At 41.0% G+C, this 18,113-nt stretch overlaps 1 protein-coding gene across 5 annotated transcripts in view; it reads left to right on the forward strand.

The window, feature by feature from the left end:
* Positions 1-18,113, forward strand: part of GRIA3 (glutamate ionotropic receptor AMPA type subunit 3) — a 156,620-nt gene that overhangs the window by 59,387 nt on the left and 79,120 nt on the right. For all 5 annotated transcript variants that reach the window (XR_012624607.1, XM_074835240.1, XM_074835241.1 and 2 more), the window contains exon 4: positions 10,547-10,734. Coding sequence is in view for 4 of the 5 variants with exons in the window: in XM_074835240.1 (XP_074691341.1) it covers positions 10,547-10,734 (188 nt within the window). In the remaining variant the exon portion in view is untranslated. The remainder of the gene's footprint in view (positions 1-10,546; positions 10,735-18,113) is intronic.

The raw sequence follows: 18,113 nt of genomic DNA on the forward strand, positions 1-18,113 counted from the left end.
AAAAAAGCAGAAATAACTGAGTGACTAAAAAGAAACACACACGCAGACTGTGAGTATGGATCCATAAATTATCATTTATATTATCATAAAAACTCATTTAAATTTCAGAATATTTTTAAAATCGGTACTCACCCTTTGATTGCTATTTTTTTTTGGTGTTCAGAATAAATAAAAGGAAATTAACTTACGGGTTGAGACATGAGACACATTCCAGCTGCAAGGGCAATTAAAATGCTGGATACCAAAGGGTGAGATGTTGATGAAGAGAGACTTTGAAAGGCTGATAGCATCTGTTAATGAAAATTCTCAGAGGCAAAAGATTTGTTTGCTCAGGTAGTTTGAGAAACAGAAAGTGTAGATAAAGGTGAGGGAGAGAAATAAATATTTTTCTAACATGATTGACTGAAGGTCAGATAGAAAGAATAATTTTACTATGTTTGAGGACAATTCAACTAGCATAATTTTTTTCCAAGACATTTATCTGAGGTGAATCCAGGTTTTTTTGTGATGAATATGTATTTCAATTCATAGTCTGATTACCATAAACTCCTGTGGTTGTTTCTTCAAAGGAATAATATTTATAATTTTTTAGACTCAGCAGTTGCTGACATGTTTTTAAGAGAAGGCAGTCAGCAATACTCTTGCATGCTCATGCTAAAAACCCTATACATATCATGGCAAACAATTAACTTGTGTTATTAATAATTTTAAGTTTGCAGCATATTGAAATTACATTTTTAACTCTTCAGATGAATGTAGTGATATGTGAGGCCAAGTTTTAGCTATTTTCAAAATCCTCTGCTATTGATAAGTAGATAAATTTCCTTCTTCCAGAACATTTATTGCCTATAACAGAATAAATGCACTAATATTCTCTTTTGGCTAAAGAAGTTATTTAAGCTTAAAAAAGAATTCATTTGTATTTCCTTTCTCAGATAATAATGCCATGCTATACTTTCCTTTTTAACTCTATTTGTAATTGTATCACAGTTGTGGAACTTTACCTGGAATAATAAATAACGCTTTCCATCAGTATCCCAGTTCGCTGGGGGCTAGATAGCTATTCAGTTTTCTCTAGCAAATAAGATACAAGGAAAATGTATTCTGAGATACCATACTGATGTTTTTACTGTATAATTCCAGTGGCTAGTGTGTTTGTAGGCAGTGCAGGAAACTTTGTTACAGCTTGAAATAAAAATAAATCTAAATATGAATCAGAACCTAAATTTGAAAATTGGCTCTATTACTAACTCTATGTGTAGGATAGGCCAAAACATTGGGTTTATTCTATGTCAAATATTTTATTTGCCTATTACATATGGGAATGTTGACAATAAATATGTTAATTTGCAGTGCTTTAAGCGATATTTAGCATTGTTGTTAATATTATTAATGTTTTTGTAAGAATTTTCTGAAAGCTGAATGATGCAAAAACATCTTGTGTGAAGTGCACTGCTTTGCGTTCAGTGTAGACCCTATTCTGTGGGAGATACAGGCCCAGGTACGATGTACTTCTGAAACAATGAAGCTGGGCTAAAATGTGTCCTTAAGGCAGAGATACATCAGGAGCTTTGCAGGCTCATTGAAGGGAGAAGGATACCCATATAGCTGTATCAGTGCCAGTGGGAAGGCCAGCATTAGCGTTATACAGGAGCAGACCTTTAGTTTCTGAAACAAAGGCTGTGTGCATTGCACCACCTCACTCAGGTCAGCCACAGTCAAGCCTTGAGAAACGTAGTTCAACAGCTTGGCTCATCACTGAGAAGCAGCACACTGTTGCATTATTGGGTGGCTTTTCATTTTCTGTTCTTCTCCAGATCATATGATAGGCCAAATACATCTCCTCCAAGTCAGTATTGTCACCAAAAGATGAGTTAAATTCTCCACATCTTGCAACATCTGCTCATGTTCCGATTTTGGTTTTTGTAAGCTTTCCCTTTGAGAACTGGCTTCACATGGAATGTGCTACAGTTGTTTTGCAGACAGTTTAGGTTTTCTTTTCCAGCCTGATAATTGCTAGCTCTGAGATTCCTAATTAGAATCTTTTTGCTGAGATAAATATATAAACACAATTAGATATGTATTTTTAACGCGCAGCAATTAGCCTCATCAGTTGAGTTCTAGTCAACGCATTGGGATTTTTGTTCTCTTTTAGTTTCTCAATTGCAGGTAAAGGTTGTGAGTGATAGCTCTATGATGATGCCTTACACGACTTCGTTCTTTTATGTATTTTCTTCCGCTGATTTCTACTCATGTTGCAAACACAAAAAAATTACACGGCATCTCCCTCTCTCGACTAGAACAAGAACCGTAGAGACTGTCATCCAAACGTGCATGAAGTTAAGGACAAACTAAGGCCGAAGGTTCTCACTTAGGCGTCAACTATGGTCAACTTTATGGTATCTGACATAAAGAGGATTGTGGCTGTGATATTTTCTATTCATGGTGGCTAGATCTGGTTTCTTCAGTAACCAATTCACAGGAGTAATGAAAAAACCCAGCTCTGATGGTCTGAAGGAAGTGGTTGGTTTTATCTGTGTATCTTGGTTTCTTCTTTTTTACCCAAAGAAACTTGTATTTTGATTATATCATTCAAAGGCTTTTCAGCTGAAGGCTGGCCTGTTGCAAGCAGCTGGGCTTGATGTGGGCTCATTCTAGCTTGCTCCATATAAGAAGCAGAAACACTGCAAAACAGTGTGGTCGTGGGATAGAAGTGCTCAAGGGTAAATAGAAGGGAAGGAAGCCACTACAGAAGGCTGCATCTAGGCAAGGCTATGATACTGTGCTCAGGTTATGGCATTAGCTTCCCAAGACCAGTAGGATGCAGGACTGTACTAAGCAAATGGTTTATTTTGAATTTGCCAATGTCACTTAGAACATGTCCTTGCTGGAGAATTCAGGGCATTCAGGGAAATCGGTGTTGGGCAGGAATCTCATTGGAATTGAACTCCTTAGATTTGAATCCCACTGTATGTGTAACAGTACTGTGCTTACTGCATAGTTTTAGGTTTTGGGCTCTGCTGGACAGAGAAAACCCTGGACTCAGTGAGAGACTCACAGATGAAATCTCTCTATACTTAAGCAGTTTAATTATTTTTTTAATTCAGAGCTCCTAAAGCTTGGAAGTTAATTATTTTTAATGCTAATGTAGTTTACAATTTTGTCATTTGCATGTAAAAAGGTTTTCCCTTTGGGAGAGCTCTCCAGTACTCCTAGGCCCATGTCTCCCAGATCCCAGCATCCTCTGGTGACAGAATGCCCTCGCTATTACCTCAGTCAGCTTTCTGATAGCATCAGTATCAAGAGATCTTAGTAATAAGTACACAGAGGATACCCTACAGCCCATGCCCACTGGACAACACAGTGCTCTTCACCTTCTGTCACTTCTCAGAATACATTATTCCTTTCTCTGATTTTCTGTGCTAGTTCGTCTGCCTTCTCTGCACAATTGTTTACCTGTTATATTTTCCTCAAGCAGAACATACTCTGGTTTTAAAGTGTTCCCATCTCATCTGTTTTGCTACCCATCTGCATCCAGAAGCTATAATCACTCAATTATTATTCCCTTGGAAATTATTTAAATAAAGATTTGCATAGCAAAGCTAAAACTAGAACACAGCTCTTCTGATAAACTTTGGATCGTATTGTTGTATTGAGGTATATTTATCAGTCCTACACCAGGAGGCTTGCCCACATCATTGTGAAAGTCATATGAATATGTCCCCTTACGGAAGTGACAGCAGTGCTTGTGGCATCCTTATGTCTGCCCTTGGTTATTGTACGCTTTGATCCCTTACTACATTACTCTCATTTTACACTGGCGCAGCTTCATTCAAAAACACTGGAGTTGCACTGATCTAAAACTTGAGTAAAATGAGGGGTGAGTTAGATGCAAGGTTGTTATGAAAAAGCATATCAAGGTGAAATGCATTCAGAAAGAGCCATTTAAAAAAAAAGTCTTTCACTTACATTCAGCAGATCTGAATTCCTGCATGTTTAGCTGTATCCCATCCCAAGCAAATGCAGACCAGATGGTTCCTGTAAATTCTCCTTTAGAGCCAGGCAAGTTCACATTCTCTCAACCAAGCTGACATATCTATTTGTGTAGATCCTCTGTTTATGGATGACAGGTTGCAATATTGTAATGTATGTACAGGGGAAACTAGAGGTTTGCTGAATAGAAAAAGCAGAAGAAAAAGATAAGGTTAGAATGCGTTTGCTACTTCGTCTAGAAGGTTGTCTGCTACCAGAAGAGCAGAGTGTAACACTTTACGTCCTGGTTACCAGATACAAGCGATCAGGTCAAAAACAGATGGAATGTAGTTATTTTACTTTTATTTAATAATTTGAACTTACATGCGTTAGACTGAAAGGGCATTCCAGTGTACTAGTCATTTGCTGCATCTCCTACTGGTGACTAATTTAGTAGTTTGTTCCTTGCTTCTTCCCCTGTTATAAAATTATTAAGCAGACATAGGTTGTGCAAAGCATACTTGCCTAACTGATGCATTTGGTTTTTGAATGATGGGGAGTGTTTTGGGTTGGCTAGTTGTTTTTTACCTATGCCTAACACGTTGATCTGTTTGCTTTTAAATTAGTGCTAGGCTCAGTGCCAAACACAGAGAATATCCAAGTATATCTCAACTTACAGACCTCTGGTACGCTTGAAATGTAAGCTGGCGTCATAGAATTTGTATTTGTCTTGGGGAAACATTTGCCTTGATGGCCTCCTTTTTGGTAAGTTCATTGTGCCCTTGTCAAACGTGGCTTGACACTTAAATCCTTGAAGTTCACTCATAGGCCAGAAGCTTAGTTCTTTGTATCATGTCCCAGATACATAGTTCAAAACACAAGTATTTAGATCAGAGCTGATGCTCATTCAGCTGGCACAAGCATGCTGCATGCCAGGAAAATATACCCCTCAAAGATCTTTGGTACTCAGCAAGGCAAAAGAGGGACTGCAAGCAAATGCTCTTTCATTTCTAACAGGAGGCTAACGTCCAAGATCTTATCAGGAACGTTCAGGAAAAGAGTGATTTACATAAGTGGTAATTTTTTCTCGGTAAGTACTTTGGTGCCAACTGCGAGGGCTCACATGATGCTACAGATGTTCCAGTGTGGTCGTTTACTCATGACACATTACTGATTGCTGTTATTTAAACCAGAGTAAGTTCAGTGATGTAGTACATAGAGTTTCATATGGCTGAGCAAACTGCTCAGATGAATTTTGCTTATGTGGATGTGGGAAGAGTTTCATGAACTTTCATAGATGCAAAAGAGTGAAATTTCCTCTTCCTCTGTGTTAGTAGGGTCAGTTGAGAGATGCTTGTATCAAAGGGATGATATGAAAGGCCTGGCAGGAGTCTGAAGATTCTGGGCAAATTTGTGTCTTAGTCCAGCTGCAGGGAGGGCTGCCTAGAATGTAATTCTGTATGGGTTGTTTAAACTACAGAGATGGCATTGCAACAAGTAATATTTTCCCTGCTTTGAGGGAGATTTATATTGAATATTTTCCCCTCTTTTCAAGCTTCACTCAGCAAAACTCAAAATACTTGCTTCAGCTCACTGAGACGTAAGTTGGGCATTTGTTTTGTTCTAGCTTTATTACTATATCTACCTCCAGCCCAATCATTTTGTAGACTGTTTAGATGAGGGTTAGCTCTTTTAAATCATCAATATTTTAAGAATAAGCCAGACAATGACATATTTGAATATTAAGGCCAGGATTGTGTAAGCTTTTAGTAGGTGTGGATGAGATTGACTTGTGAGATTGCATTCAAAGATCACAGGCACATCCCACCCCAGTACATGGCGTAAAGAAACCAAAATGTAGTATGGGTCTGTTACATGACCTGGTGTAGTGGTTTAAGTCCAGAGGGCAACTGAGCACCACGTGGCCACCCACTCACTCCTTCCCCCTGGGGAGGAGAAAATATAACAAAAGACTCAGGGATGGAGACAAGGACAGGGAGGGATGACTCACCACTCACATCACGGGCAAAAGACTCGATTTGGGGGAAAAAAAAGAACATCCAGTTAAATTTGGATGCTACCACCACTGATTTACCAATCAAATCAGAGTAAGACTGTGAGAAATACAGCTACATCTTAAAAACAACTTTCCCCCACCCCTCCCTTCTTCCCGGGCTCAGCTTTGCCCCCAATTTCTCTACCTCCTCTCCGCCAGCAGTGCAGGGGCAGGAGATGAGGGTTGTGTTCAGTTCATCACCCGTCGTCTTTGCCACTCCTTCCCCCTGAGAGGCAGGACTCCTCACACTCTTCCCCTGCTCCAGCGTGGGGTCCCTCCCACAGGAGACAGTCCTCCACAAACTTCTCCAACGTGAGTCCTTCCCACACACGGGCTGCATCTCTTCCCGAGCTGCCCCAGCGTGGGTCCCAGCCGCAGGCTGCAGCTCTTCAGGCACAGACTGCTCCAGTGGGGGCTTCCCTCAGAGCCCCGGCTTTCTTTGGGAGCAGCCCCCTGCTCTGGCGTGGGATCCCCCGGGGCTGCAGGGGAGCATCTGTCCACCGGTGACCCCCATGGGTGCAGGGGCACAGCCAGCCCTCTCACCACCGGCTGCAGGGGAGTCTCTGTGCTGGTGCATCTCCTCCCACCCTGCCCTCCCCCTCCTTTCTTCAACAGACCTCGGTGTTTGCACAGGTATTTCCCTCAAAACTCCAACTCCTGTCAGGTTCCCCTTCTTAAATATGTTATCACAGAGGCGCAGCCACTGTCACTAATTAGCTCGGCCTTGGCCAGAGGCAGGTCCGACTTGGAGCCCAGGGAGCGTTGAGAAGCTTCTCATAGGAGCCACCGCTGTAGCCCCCTCCCCTACGACCAAAAACCCACCACGCACAGAAACCCAGCACTCCTGGCAAGCGTGGACATCACCATCGTGTGACCAGACATACTTGTAAATCAGTAATGCCAGCCTGTTAATAACGTAGTGAAGGGATGTGGTGCCGTCATATGAGCTAGCCTCAGAAGCAGTGCTTCCAGAAAAATACATGCCTTCCGTCCTGCTGCTTTTTCACATCCGAGGTATGACTAAGAAAAAACAGATTGAAAGATCAGGTTTGGGGTCTGAATGAATTTTTCTTCTTGTCTGTATTTGTGTTAATGGCTATAGAATGAACGACCTCTGAATTTTAGTAATGATATTATAAACCTGTTTTGAGATGATCTCATTGCTGTCGTCTTCTAGGAGGATGTCAGATTTTTTTGTCTTATCCAATATTTTTTGCCTTTATCAATTGAAGGAGTATAAACCACCAACAGTATTAACAAAAGCCTTTCCTGCATGGCTTCTTCACAGACCTGTGGTGAATTATCGGTCCTTTAGTTTTTTGGGATAGATCTGGTGCAGACCATAGAAAAACTGCAAAATATGGACAGTTGTCAAGGCTGGCTGGTTTCCTTTAGGGTGAATGAGATGAGAGGCACCCACAAGAGTTCAGCACCTCCAGGGTGCTCAGGGGCAAGCATCTCTTGTGAAGCATTCACACAGCACGTTTACTGGAGGGCAAGGAATGGAAAAGCTCGGGTGCAGGACTGGTCACTGACACGCACAGAACAGGGAAAATCATTTTCCCATTCATTACCCAGGCAGTACCCCTGAACTGTCACAGCTTGCATTGGTATGCTAAGGAGAAAGAAAAGTTCATATTTGAAGATAAAATGGTCTTTTTATTTAAACAGTCACATTGTTTATGTAACAGCTCTCTTAATGGTAAGTACAGCTGAAGCCTGGAACATGTTGTTTACAGAAATATCACATAATGGGTAACAATGTAAAATATAGTAAATGGTGCTGAAGGCAATAGGCATGGAGAGAGATAGGAGGTTGGGAACAGCGAATGCATGTGAGTGTGCTGCCTTCCTGAAAGCAGGAGGTTTGAACCATGCTTTTGTAAAGCAAAGGGCATGGGCTTTGTAAAGGTCATCAGAGGACTGGCCTAACGAGCTGTCACGGGAAGGGCAAATGGTACTTCTCAAAGCAAGGACAGGAGAGGGAGACGGCCCAAGAGAGACAAGCTGGCACAGCACAGAGAGTGGCCATAGGGAGGATTTCAAAAACTGGCAAGGTTAGAGGGAACTGTGACTGTAAAGACTTGGTGTGACAAGGAGAAACAGGAGGTAGAGAAGACAGAAATGATGAAGCTCTGGAACTTTTTCACACTAAGATTACTGTAATTGTCTTTCCATGCATAGGAGAAAGGCTGCCAAGTAACCTTGCTCTTCTCTTTCTTGAAATGGTAACCACTGACTAGTACAGACACATGCAAAAACACACACACTCACACCCACACAAACATGCAATTGCACAAAATCAGGAAATTGTCCAGCTTTCTTCTGAGATACTCAAGGTTTGACAAAGCGAGCTCTGACTCAGTGTTAACTAAACCGAGTGCATGGCAGTCAACCAATGGCATCTGCTCTCCAGCATGTTCATTTTCACTTCTTTCCCTGAGACAATTCATAAGTTTTGTATGTGTTATTAGCAAAAAGTAGAGCTACAGATTTTTTTTAAGTGTCTTTTTTTTTATAATATGTTGAACCATTTTATTCAATTTGGAGTGAAAAAAATTAATTTATGGACTGTTTTCTGTTGTTTACAGCAAGCTCAAGGTTCATACCTAGACATTATATGAATGATGAAACAAAGTTGTAAATATTCATTACTTAGTGGAATCATATTTTTTTTAAAAGCACATCATTGTACACAAAGCATTTGTAAATCCCCATTAGTGGTATTTATGTTCCCACATCAAAATGCCTCGTTTGCAGCCAGCCAGATATCTTAGGCTTAGATCTTCCTCCTACATGTAATGGAATCACAATGCTGTCACAGACATCACAGCCATTTTTGTAAAATATGATGTTAAGGAAGACTGAGTTCATTGTACTATACATATGTAAATGCCTCTCTTTCAATAGTCTCAGGGGAAAGAAGATGCCAGAAAGAATTCCCAACCAGCGTACATACTAATTGTCACCACCTTTCATGGGATAGTAAAGCGCATTCATACAAAGAAAAGCATTAAGAATCAAGGAGGCTGCACAAGGAAAGTGAGGGCATTTGAGTGAGACTTAAGGAAGTCACATGGTAAATTATAATAATCTAACTGCAGTCTAGAAAATCACACTCTTCCCTTGTTTGTGTCTGTAATGAGGTAATGATGCAGCTCCTCTGGCTTCAGACAGCCACTACAGATTTACAGCAGGCTACAGAAGATCAGACTGCAGCACAAGTTCTTTGTTAGCAGTATACCGCAACAATGATATCTGAGTTCAGAATAGCTGTTGGTATAATTTGAAGCAGTGAACATGTTGTTCTTCTCTAGCTCAAACTCCTTTCAGTTTCAGAAGCATAGGGGACGGGTTATCACAGAGCACAATTAATTGATTGTTGAACCTGTATGTTTATGTGTTTGTGTGTGTGAACACATTCTGAGCCTCTCAGATCTTGCTGTGGGTAAGAAATGCACAGTATAACTAAATGGTTGGACTGAAAGTTTTGCAAATAAAGTATCTGGACAGAAACACCGCTCATATGGATGCTTCTGTACAAGGAAATCTACTGGAAACCACTGTGTGTGCTTGAAGTAGATGACCTCTGTCTTTGGCATCCACCCAGATTCGAAACAATTAGGAGTATGCAAAAATTTTAATTTCCTGAATCAAAACCGGTAATTTGCCAAATTCCCAGCTACATACTATAATGGAGGTATACAAATCAATGTCCGATGGCCTCTACATAGCATGACTTGAAGGAGATTACTGTTCCCAGTTCCACCACTTTTCACTTAGGGACTTGAGTTCTGTCTGCCGCCGAGACACGGCTGTTCACAAGAAATTAAATGCTGTTTGCTTGTATAATTTCCCACTGTGCAGTCTTTGGTCATTCTGTGCTGCTTCTCTCCTGTTGAGGCTGCTAAATGAGTTGGTATTACCTTAATGAAAGCATTGAAAGTGTGGTTAATGCTGCTAGGCTCCATATTTAAAAACATTTTTTGAAATCAAAGTGAGTATCAGTAAAATATTCTCCTGTGGTTCGTGGCTCTGATAACCAGTACAATGACTTAATTGGCATTCTTGTGCAGTGCTTGGATCTTTGCCAGTTAATGACCCATTGCTGCAGTCTGCACAGGCAAATTACCCCTTCTGTCCGGCTCTTCAGGCTGATGGACTTTTGCCCAAGTAATGGCTGCAGGCTCCTATTCTCAGCTGGCACAGACCCCAGCATGACCATAAACATCCCCGAGAGGATCATAATATGATATATTGGACAGATTCTGATACGCCTCACAGTAATATACCGCCAAGCAGTTCTGCTGAAGTCAGTGACTTTGGCGGTGGCGTAGCTGAAGAAAGAAACTGGTCCCTACACTGTTGCTTTCTCAAGTGATGAAGCACTTGCAGGCCGTTAGCTAGTCTGTGTCCCTTTAGATGATACAAGTTTTTGTGAACCCTTTGTCAAATATTGAAAATAGTTTTTATTTTTGTTCTGTTTTTAAATGGTTGTATCGTCTCTTCCCCATACAGGATTTTCCATTCTTCAAGCGATTATGGAAGCAGCAGTACAGAACAACTGGCAAGTGACAGCCAGATCTGTAGGAAGCATAAAGGATGTTCAAGAGTTCAGAAGAATTATAGAGGAGATGGACAGGCGGCAAGAAAAAAGATACTTAATTGACTGTGAAGTAGACAGAATCAACACCATTTTGGAACAGGTATATGCTTTTCTGATACTGTGATCTCTCTGTGACAGACATCATTAATGTTTCCAGAACTGTCTGTTTCTAGAAATTAATTAAATATCCATTGAGATGAGAGTCCAAACAACTGGCCAGTTACCTAGTGAAATTAAAATGCCTCAGTGATGCTCATAGTTGGTGGCAGCACTTACATGTAACCTACCAGGAAATGTCTCTGTGATATTTTTTCCCAGATGTTAATAATGAATTATTTTTAAGTAGGTTAAGAACCTAAAACCTCAGCTGCCAGAGTAATGTTACTGGCATCAGGGCTACTTGCAGGGATTGCAAGACAGGTGCAGTTTGTTAAGTGGAACATGAAACAAGAAATAAAAAGCCAGTGAAGTAGTTTTGAATCATCTTAAAGAATGCCCACATGGAAATACTGCTAATGAAAAATTCAGCTAGAAGTCCAAATAGCTCATTAGCACTTTTTGGTACATAAAGCCCTTCCCTCTGCCGATACAGTTGATGGCTTGAATTGTGCTAGAGTCTAAGCACCTTCACTTGAGTGTTTTGCTATTGCGTGGCCTTCCCAGTGTTCTCAGAGGAATGGCCATACCCTGTGGCCATCCCAGGGTGCTATGCAGAATGCCTGTGCTGTGCAGTGTGCTTGAAGGGGTGTGCTAACAGATACACAACACAGGGAGCAGAAGCAGGACAGTTCCCTGCCGCCTGGGCTCACAGCAAACCTGGTGTTGGTGTGGAACCAAATCCATGCTGCTTGTTTATTCATAGGCATGTGGGAATTCACCTACATTAAGACTGAAAAAGTCTCTGATTATTGCCACTTCATAAATTTAACTGTGGGTTTATAGTATGGAATAGATCAAAAGTAACATTTAAATTTCATGAAGCATTAGCATATCTCTTAGAAATGTTGTATTGTAAACTAGTAGGAAACTGACCTCACTGCCATAAACCCTGGGAAATGCAAAAGCTCTATTTACTGAGTTCCTTCTCAAAATATTCAGTTCCTGTCAAGCCTTGAGGTGTATCCCTGAGGGCCAGTCTGTGGGGACTGAGTCACGGCCAGGTCCCATAGCTGCTGGTTGCAAGGTTCCTTGCAGGAAGGAAAGGTGCTCAAGCGAACATAGCATGGGCCAATGCTGATCTGTAACTCTTGACAGCTAGTGTGGTTGTGATACTAATACATAGCACTGCATTTTAAACTGTATTTTTAGTCAATGTGATGAGTGGTCTCTGTGGGGAAATTCATACAGCAAAGTGTAAGCTTTTTTTTTTTCTTTTTTTTCTTTAGTTTGCTCACGTTCTTGCAGAATATGCAGAACACCATACCCACAGCCCACACTTCTGAAAATGATGCAGGAGAGCACTCCTGAGCCAACCTTGAATAGCTCTTTGAGCCCACTCTCAACTGAGGAACAGGCCTTTTGTTTGCTCTTTCTAACTCCATTTACATTTGATTCTCTCTTTTCCTTATATTGTGCAAGTGAGAGAAAAAAAATAATCAAACCATTCCAGTGCCTAAAATGAAAGATGTATACCAAGCAAACCATATAGCAAAAAACTGGTGAACTCTTTTCTTCTGCAAGCATTCTAAATTCAAATCTAGTGAGGTTGTAATTTTATTAAATGTTTGATTCAGCTTTCTATCAATGTGACTTGCATCTGTGTAACTAAAGATTTGCTATTGGGCCCTCCAGGTTTCTCTGGACTCTACAGTACGCTGTAGAGTACTCACACTTTTGGATAATCAGAGCCTTTTTGTTGTCATTGTTGTATTGTGTATAGCCCATCTCTGTACTGTGAAATGGCTCTTTCTCTGTGTTATGCCCGCTGTCCATCTTTTGAACTTTATTTCCACAAAATTGTGGCATTTCCATGAAATACTTACCCAAATTATCTCAAATTTTTCTAAAAGATCCTCAAATTTTCTTGGAGTTGGATTTTAGGAGCGTATCAACCAGTTTTAGCCAATCAGTTGAACACTATCTATTATTTTTCAATCAAATCCCTGCAGACATTTTCACACATAAATACTGTGACATATATCTCACTGTATTGCTGTAATATCACTATTTCCACTTAATTTCGTTGAAGATACTCATGAGCAAAATTGTTTGAATTTGCAATATCAAAAACGGATTTAAAACTTTTTGTTTAGGAAACCAAGCTAGATAGTAAAGCAAACTAAACATACCTTCTGAGATAAATACTCTAATGCTAATCATGTCTTTTTAGCAGTCTAACAAGAGGAGTCCGGTTATACAGCACTTTTTTATGAGTATTGTCCCATTTATTTTATCAGAACCATTCACTTGACAAAGAGTTGCCCAAGAAGATCCTAGTCTGGTGCTAAAAATCTCTTCTGGCAACAATTTCCTGAGGTATTGTTATCTGATACTCAAAAGCAATGACTTATGTTTCTGCAGGGAAAGTCAGTAATGGTGGACCCCAGGTTGATAGCTGAACAATTACTGGTTTTAGGCTTTTCCTTCCATCTCCTCTGCTCACCTTATTATCTTCCCATAAAGGAGTTAAAAAAGCCTCACAAATATGTGTGGTGTTTAATCCAGCTAGCCAGTTTATTCAAGCAAGTGGTGAGTTGTCTTCTTTTTAGCCAACTGTTTGCTGATAGCATACCGTTGAGGGGAAAGATAACTCTGGATTTGCATATTTCAAATCTAGGGGTTTATTGCAGTTTAGAAAGTCAAATCGGTGCTTTGTGCAGAGTCTAGAAAGCCTGCTCAGCTAAGAGCGCGTTAACAGCATGCTGACTGCACAGCTGCAGGTGGCTCTGAAGAGCTTTTTCCCAGTGAGAGCAAAGGGAAGCCAAGACTCTATACCTGTTACAGCAGAGTACTGATGAACAAACTCTGTCCCACAGAGGGCTGGCATAGGCTGCCTCAGCCCAGCTGCCTTTCCATCCCTCTCCTTTTTTTGGCCTCCTCAGGAGCACATCTTCAAAGGTCAACCCTCCCATCATCTTCTGGGAGAGATGCCTCCCTCCAGAGATGGGGTTTACTGCGGTCACTGTGGGGATGTGTGTCACCTGCCTTTCATTTTCCCAGGGACAACAGCAGCATTTGCCAGTGACCCTGGATTTCAGAAGCTTAAACAGGACTTACTCAAGAACAAGTGTCATAGTAGAAATAAACAGACTGTAAACCACTAAATAGTCTACACACGTGCTGAGTTTGCTATAAGACTTTTGGGCTCTTGGCCAGGCCATTCGGCAAGCTTGTCAGTTCTCTGCTTCAGAAACTGCATATCGTGCCTTTGTATTAGTGCTTGGATTAAGTAAGAGTGACCTATTCTCCTGTATCAGGCTGGTAAGTGTGTGCAGTTCTCTTCCTTTGATGCTTTTTTTCAGCCAGGTCAAACCAGGGTATACCTCTCTTCCAAAAGGGTAGGCTTATCTAAAGACAATTATGCATCTGAGGATTTTCTTCAGAGACCTCAGGTTCTGCTGGAATATTCTGTACTTTCCTCCAGCAACATACAGACATGTGAGTCAGTGACCTTGAGTATTCCATATGCCTTTAACATCTGGCACATCTGTATATCCCTGTGTTTCCACGATCTGAAACCTGTCGTATGAAGTATTTCTCTTCTCAGGGCTGGCTGGTACCCAGGAAGGGATCTCTCCCAGCTCTCTCCCCCTGGTATGTAAATGTAAGGTAGGGGAAAGAGGACACCTCAGCTCCTACTCTGCCTGGGTAACCTATTTTGTGCCAGGTTTCACTCTGCAGCACATCTGGTTTCATTCCCCTTCCACAGAATCTTGTGATGGACCCCATATTGTGTCCTAGGGGTGGATACCCTGCCCAAATCACCTCTGGCCCTATCTCTTCAGCTGCAGAGTAAGGGGAAGCAGAGAGATTAATAGTCATTCTGTAAGTTACCATCTGTTTGTTCACTTACCCTATAGTTCTATAACCACTGAGTATGTGGATCCATATCTCTCCTTGCACAACAAAACTATATCCAATTTAATCATCTAGTGGCCTCTCAAGCACATAGATAGCAACACTTACATCATGTGAAATTCATAAGCTCCCCACACTTCTTGTCCCTTGATGCTAAAATATTCCTTCACAGATAGATATAAAATTTTGTTCTCATAAACAGAAGAACATTTTCTTCTGAGAACTAACAGTAAGCTTTAGCCTGTTCAACCGTGTATTTAGAGACATGTTTTTGAGTTAAGAAATAGGTTTTTCTTATTCCCAAGATAACAAGCTGTATTTCAGACTAGAGTGGCTTTATGTCCATTTAGAAGAAAATCTCCTGAGGGAAAATAAGGAGGAAGAAACTCCATTCAGGATCATAATGGTGAAACTTTACAAAAGACCAGTTTATTCCAGAGGCTGCATGCTTTTATCAAAAGGACACTATCTCCAAACATAGTCATAAAAGTTAGGTTTCAAGGCAATGTCTGTATTGAGTGGAGGCATCTCACAAAGCAGAAGCAATATTACAGTCCCCAAAATTTTACAATGACAGTCAAACAGTCACAGAAGACTTGAAGTAAAGCATCCCTAGGATTAAGAAGGGTAATCTGATTGACTGAACTCTGTCTGGTGCAAGCACTGACTGTGGACTTGACCTTTGGGTCTGAAATTTTGATATTAGAAAAATGGGTCTGGAGGTTTTCAGTAAAGCCACAGCTGCATCCCTCTGCAGAGCTGTTCGGATCTCAGGGGAGTGTGCTCGCTGCACAACAGCTTCCACATTTGGGGGGTCATAAGTATAAATACAAAACTGCAGTATTCGGTTGATCAATAATCATTTCAAAAAACAAGAAGGAAGAGTGTAAGTGAAGAAAATCAACACCACTTTCATGTAAGCTTCTTGGTTTATATGTTACATTATAAACAGGTAGTCTGGTGAGGGTTTGCCTGTGTTTTCTGTAGCAATTGAAAATATAATAACTGCCTATAAACACTGTGGTATGCTTGAAGGAGGAGCAGAGCTATGGGTAGCTTCAGCTTCTGCTTTGCTTCTGAACCCCAGTGGTGCCGTGTCCTCTGAAGGGGCTGCGCTGCATGGAGCACAGCCTCCAGAGCTCTGTGTCCCTGCCACCTTCTCCAGGGCTCGGTGCCACGGCTGTGTCAGCCTGATTTTATCCTCTGTGTGGAGCTGGACAGGGAGCAGAGGGAGGGGGTTCAGCTGAGTATCTGATATGTATAGTGCTGTGTAATGTCACTCAGAAACTGGTACAGTTCATTTTTACGTTTCCAATGAACTAGAAACTTAAAATTTAGGACATTTCTTCATTAGTTGCCCATGAGTATTGTTGAAACCATGATCTAAAGCAGAATGAAAGGTCACTTCTTTTCTTTCACATCCAGAGAGTTTCAGCAGCTCACAGGTCCATAGGGTCATGTGGGGAGGAAAGGGGAATTACTTAGGTCAGTCACCCTCAGGACCGTAGCTAGCAGAAAGTAAGTAAAAAATGGGCATATGTCAAAAGCGACAGCTGTATCTGCCTTAAAGGGCCTGCTCCTATCGGCTGTAAAACTAATAAAGGGTCAGAGATGGATTGCTAAAGCAGAGAGAAGTAACATCTTGGATTAATCTACCCCATGTATAGCGCATTTCGGTCATACCTGAGGAGAGAATTTCTAGCTTCTAAATAGTAATGTCTCTCCAAAGCCGTCATCCAGACTTCATAAAGCAGGGCAGGTTCCAAATGACAGGAATTTAACAAAGTATTAGTCATCCTGCAGAATGACTGAGGTAATGGCACACAAAGCTTAAAAGTGTTCAAAAGACATTAAAGCACAGTTTTAAAGGTATCTGATTAGTAATAATAATAATTAATACAAAATGTCTCACCGTAAATGTGCAAGCTGCTGTATATAGAAGACCACTGCCAAGCAACTCTGGTTTCTTATGCCAGAGGCATATGAACCTGAAGTCACCATTAGAGTTTTTATTTTTCTGTGATAGTAGCAATTACTCATTTTATGTTTTATGATAATTCATGGGATATAAATGCACACACCAATGCACACACGTGCATCTGCTTTTGATATTTTGCATATTTTTACCACAACATTTGTAGTACGTTTTTATGCAGTTACAAGCATATTTGTATGGCAACCTCTGCATTGCCATTAAATGTACAAAGAACCAAAATCTTTTCTCAGTTACACTGCTGCAAGTATAGAGTCAACCGTTATCCTGGAGACAATATTTAAATTGATACCATTGTGCTCATGGAGAGATTGTATTTGCTTTGAACTTCAGTTAATAGGCAGCTGTAAAAGCACAATTTGCCGCATAGTTCACCTTTCTTTGCAGCTTTTCAGTCCACAGGTTTGTGCATGTGTGTTTGCCATTAGAAAGCCCTCTGAGGGTCCCACTGGTTATTTGGCCTGTGTCCACATTGTATGAGCTGCTTCTGCAGCTGGCACTAATTGTTACCCTTGTTGACAGTCTCAGTAGAAAAGTTGAGCCTCGGGGCCATTTGCAGTAGCCTCTCACTCCTGTATTTGATGTACTTTGGAAGCAAATGTACACACTGATGCTTCTCATGCCCTACCTGGACTGTGGGGAGAGGATTTGGTCTTTCATTAGCTGTACTGGTATTTTTCGAAAACAGCATTCGCCAAAAGTATTTTAAAGATACAGAGGGAAAGGGAGAGCTGGCTAGAATTTGCTCAACATGTGATCTCCTGAGTTTTTTGTCCCACTGGATTTGTCCATCTCCCCATCCCTAATAGCTCTGGGATCTTTGTCACCTCTTCTAAGCCCCTGGCTGATTTTAAAATCCCTCGCTCACACATCTCTTCCAGGTTTTAAAAGTCAGTGTTGTAGAGAAGTTGCTTTGTTACAGTCCTAGCATTTAATGTGGTTCTTTCTTCTCCATATAAAGGATAAACCCTTTCATCTTAGCAGACATTACCTTAATTTCTGCATCTGTCTCTCAAATAGTTTAATGCTTGAAACTCTGCTTCTAACCAAAGGCTTTCCTTAATTAGTTTCCAAGGCAACCATCTTGGCGACAATTCAGATGAACCAACTGCAGGGAGAGGAAGGAAACACACTATCAAAATGAATAGTAATAGCACAATACCACTGTGCAAACAGGCGTTGTACATCACCAGAGACAGCGTGATAGTTCTGGTGTCTCATAAGTTCATTTACAAAGGGGAGAAGTCCTAACTCAGTAAGAGAAAAGCCGCACAAGAGCGTATGTCTTTTTTTCACAGCTGACTAAGCCAGGATTAATGGCTTTGGTGTGATATGAATCTGAGGGAAGAAGAGAACTACTGGTGCTTTTCAGGGCCCCTCATGCACCAAGATGTTCCCAAGTGCATTTCATAAGGCAGTGTTCAAATAGCAAGATATCCAGAGTGGGAACACCTCACTGGACTTTTTTA

This window comes from Strix aluco, chromosome 10, assembly GCF_031877795.1.
Source record: "Strix aluco isolate bStrAlu1 chromosome 10, bStrAlu1.hap1, whole genome shotgun sequence".
NCBI lineage: Eukaryota > Metazoa > Chordata > Aves > Strigiformes > Strigidae > Strix > Strix aluco.